This window comes from Colias croceus, chromosome 5 (assembly GCF_905220415.1).
Source record: "Colias croceus chromosome 5, ilColCroc2.1".
NCBI classification, from domain to species: domain Eukaryota; kingdom Metazoa; phylum Arthropoda; class Insecta; order Lepidoptera; family Pieridae; genus Colias; species Colias croceus.
Window position 1 is genome coordinate 1,598,147 of NC_059541.1, and position 4,892 is coordinate 1,603,038.

The 4,892-nt window shown below is 32.2% G+C and overlaps 1 protein-coding gene across 1 annotated transcript; it reads left to right on the forward strand.

Moving 5' to 3' along the window:
- Window positions 1-310: 310 nt before the first annotated feature.
- LOC123691872 lies at window positions 311-1,234 on the forward strand. The gene has a single exon (XM_045636457.1). It carries the CDS (start codon window positions 311-313, stop codon window positions 1,232-1,234), a length of 924 nt encoding a protein of 307 aa, XP_045492413.1.
- The last annotated feature ends 3,658 nt before the right edge of the window (window positions 1,235-4,892 follow it).

Sequence of the window (4,892 nt, forward strand, 5' to 3'; positions counted from 1 at the left end):
TATTTGTCTCTTTTCTAGTCATTGATTAACATATAAAAAACCTCGCCGCACCACGGTGAAAACTGCGATTTTGGGCGCCGCACTGTGGTGTAGTCGCTGATGGCCCGATACTGGACATGCCGCAGTGAACGTGTTAATTATATTCTAAACTCTTGAATCCTATCTAATAAAAAAACTGCATCAAAATCCGTTATTGTGTTTTAAAGATCTAAGTATAACCTACATACCCTTCCCTTCTCGCCGCGGTCGTGCTGTCGTGCAGACGTGTTTTTTGTTTCATTTAATTACGCGCAAACTTCGCATGAACGAGATGCCACTACAGCGCTCTCCTCCGCCGTCTACTACTACGACACCAACGCTCACGTCGTTGTGGTCCAAGAGCAAAAGCCAACTTGACTCTGGTTCAAATATGAGCGTACTAGACTCGGATACTGACAGAAACATTCCACTGCGGAAACCGAAAAGAAAACGCATAGACCAATATGATGAAATAAAAAACCTAAAAGAAGATATTATGAATATGCTTTCTTCTTGGAAATCAGAGCAAGAAGACAAGATTACGTCAATATTTACCACAGTTAATTTATTAAAAGACGAATGCAGTGATATAAAAAAATCGATTCAATATATGTCTGACAAGTACGACGACGTTCTAATTAAACTAACAACGGTTGAGGAAGAATTAAAATCAAAACAAAAACAAATAAATGATATGTGCCAAACAATTGAGAACATGGAATCCTCGCTTAAATTAACCAGCCTAGAAATTCGGAACATTCCTGTCAAAGAAAAAGAAACAAAACAGGACTTGGTGAACTCGGTTTTGGCCATTGCGGAAACCCTTAAATGTCCGTTAGTAAAATCACAGATAAATAATGTGCACCGAACTGGAAAAAGTTCCGCATCTGAGAGACCCATATTGCTTAGTCTTGTATCCATTCTCACCAAGGAGGAGATATTACATAACTATAAGAGATTTAACAAAGAGAGTAGAAGCTCAAAACTAAATACCACCCACATAAATATTACCGGCCCACAGAAGCAAATCTTTATATCAGAATCATTATCAACCAGAGCCAAGAAACTCTTCTTTCTCACCCGTGAATTTGCTAAGAAAAATAATTATTCATTTTATTGGACAGTTCGAGGTATTATCTACATCAAAAAGGAAGAAGGTTCGCCAGCCATACGTGTTGATAACGAGTGTACCCTGAAAAATCTGAAACAAAAGTGACTATTTTCTATGTGTATAAGAAATTTTGTGCAGTGGCTCCCGTTTTGTTCTTTAGTTCGTATTAAGGGTCTCATAATTAGCTTATTTTTAATTTTATGTAAACAAATCTTACAAAACACACACATTAAACAAAACTTTGTTCACCTAAACAAGACAATATCAATATTGGAAATCTCTTCACATAAAGTAATTAAGTTACCAATATTATCATATTTTATATCTAAGTATTTTCTTATTTTTCTCACGCATATATACAAATTATATTTTTATAATATATTATTATACATAATAAGTAATCAAACAAAAGTTATAAATATGCACATTATATATCCCAATTTTCACATACTTTTTACAAAATTGTTAACAAAATTATTAAGTAAAAAATTTATATTAAATATTATCGTTAATCACTTGTACCACACAACATCATACGATACTAGATGGCCTACCGTATTCTTTCTGATTAATTTTAATATTCTACAGCTAATGAGAGGGTACCTCAAAAACTTATTGTTCTTTGGTTCGTATTTTAATCTTTATAATGTTAAACAAATAACCCTTGTCCGTTCTTTATATTTCATGCATACAAAGCTTAAGAAAGCTATACTTACTCTTTTTATATTTAAAACTAAGTTAAATCTCCTGCTCAATTTCGCAAAAAATAACAATGTGTGATTTTATACAAACATGTGTGCTTGATGATTTAGATAATAACATGAATCCAAGTGCAGTATACAGTGACCCGGAATCTTGTTGCAGCAAAATACGTAAGAATTCATATTTAAAAATATTAACGCAAAACATTCGTAGTTTGAGTGCTAACTGGGATAATTTGCTTCTATTGTTGTCGAGATTTAATTTTGTATTTGATATTATAGTTTTAACAGAGTGTTGGTTGTCTTGTAATAATATAATTCCTACCTTGACTGGCTTTAAATCGTTTGCAAATACAAAGTATTTAAATCAGAATGATGGTTTAACTATTTATGTACGTGAAAATGTTATGTCTGTAGTTCTTGAAGAACCGGATTTTTCTGAGGCAAATTGTTTAGTACTAAAGATTGGGAGTGATACAGCTCTTATAGCCATTTATCGTTCCCCAAGTTTTAAAAATATTCAAAATTTTATTAATTCTTTGCATTCGATCGTAAATAAATTATCCATGTATCCAAATATTATAATTACAGGCGATATAAATATAGACATAAAATCATCAAACACAGATCATTTATCAAGTGAGTATCTCAATTGTATAGCTATGACAGGACTTTTACCAGCACATTTATTGCCAACCCGATCAAACAACTGTTTAGACCATGTTATGGTTAAAAGTAAAGAGTTATATCATACTTTTATTATTGATTCTTTAGTCACCGATCATAACCCAGTAGTTTTTTGTTTGCACTTTTTTTCTAAAAATAGGCCAAAAAACGAACTTAAATATATAACGACAACCAACTATGATGCCTTGAGTAATTATTTTGATAAATTAGATTTTTCTCAATTATACACAATAACGGATCCTAATTTAGCCGCGTCTTATTTCACTAATCTTATTTCTCAGGGTATACAACAGTCTACAACTACGAAACAAATTTCTTGCCGCAAAAAAATTATCAAACCATGGATTACTCCTGGTTTACTTCGCTGCATTAGATTTAGGGATAAACTACAAAAAAAAATTAAAAAAGCGCCTAATAATCTTAACTTATCTATCACTTATAAACGTTACCGTAACTTTTGTAACGCATTGTTAAAAAAAGTAAAAAGAAATTATGAACGAACACTTATAATAAACTCAAGTAATAACAATAAATCACTTTGGAATTGCATAAAAAAAATTACTCACATGAATACTAGAAATCAAAATGGCTGTGACTTACTTAATAATTCTGAAAATGCGGTTGAAACGTTGAATAGTATCAACTATTATTTTGCTAATATTGGTAAGGAACTTGCAGAAAAGATTTCACATAATACATCTGATGCGACTCTTCCTTTCTCGTCCAATTTTTCTAATTCTTTTTGTTTCTATGAAACCGACGAGATAGAAATAAACAATTTGATAGTCTCTCTTCGAAGTGATTGTGCAGTTGGATGGGACAACATCCCAGCCAATATAGTTAAACAATATAGACCTATATTTGTTAAGCCCCTTGTGTACATTTTTAATTTGTGCTTGTCTTCTGGGACTTTCCCCAACACTTTTAAAAAAGCAATTATCCATCCAATATATAAAGCGGGAGATAGAGGTTCTGTAAATAATTATCGCCCTATATCGATACTCCCATGCCTCTCAAAGATATTTGAAAAAATAATGAATACACGTTTAGTTAATTACCTTGAGAAGCACTGTATTTTATCACCCAATCAATTTGGCTTTCGCAGATCGAGATCAACGACGGACGCACTACAGAATCTTATCGATCACGTTGTGGCTAATCTTGATATAAATAGAAGATGTGTGGCCGTCTTCCTCGATCTCGCGAAAGCTTTTGATACGGTGTCGATGCCCCTGCTATTAAACAAACTAAATTATGTCGGTATAAGAGGTAAACCATTTGAATTGTTCAAAAGTTACTTAACCGATAGAACACAAATTGTTAAACTAAACGGCTTAATTAGTACCGAACAAACGCTTTCTTTTGGTATTCCGCAGGGAAGTATTTTAGGTCCAACGCTATTCTTACTGTACATGAATGACTTGACAAATCTATCTCTTGAAAACGGCAAAATAATAGCTTATGCAGACGACACGGTTTTAATATTTGATGGTCGAACGTGGGAGGAAGCTTTTTCACATTCACAGTCTGGTTTAAATATCGTAAGTAATTGGCTGCTATCTAATTCGTTGACTCTTAATTCTGATAAAACCAAATACATAACTTTTGGCATGAACAAAAATTCTATAAGACATTCAAGTTACTTAACACTTAAAGCTCATTTCTGCCATGATAAACTATCTTGTACATGTATAACTCTTCAAAATGTTGATTCCATTAAGTATCTAGGTGTTATGGTTGATTGCTATCTAAATTTTAATAAACATGCAACACTTCTGGCTGCCCGCATTCGTAAATTGATAATTATTTTTAAAAATCTCCGTCACATCATGAACTTCAACCTCATTAAACGGATATACTTTACATTATGCCAGTCCTTAATAAATTATGGAATATCTGCTTGGGGTGGCATGGCTAAGAGTAACATGCTTACCATTGAGAGAGCACAAAGATCAGTTTTAAAAGTCATGACCTTTAGGCCAATTGATTATCCAACCAAAGATTTATATAAAAAATGCCAAGTCCTGACAGTGCGACAATTGTTTTTGCTGCAACTTATTTTAAGAAAACACCAGGAACTTGAATTTGAATTAAACAGCACTGATAAACGTAGATCCTACATGGTATGTGAGGTTAAACGTTCTCAACACTATTTTCCTATGAAGTTTTATGCAATATTAGGAGATTATATTTACAATAAAGCAAATAAAATCTTAAACATATATTCTATGAATAACTATAAATGTAAAAAAACAGTCACAGAATGGTTAAAGAAGTTGTCTTATGAATCCACCGAAAACTTACTAAAGATAAAACTATAATTAATCTTGTTTCACATATAAATATTATAAAATATATATAATTTGTTTAGTATC

Coding starts and splice junctions, on each gene's coding strand:
- LOC123691872 (XM_045636457.1), top strand. CDS start 311: ATGCCACTACAGCGCTCTCCTCCGCCGTCTACTACTACGACACCAACG.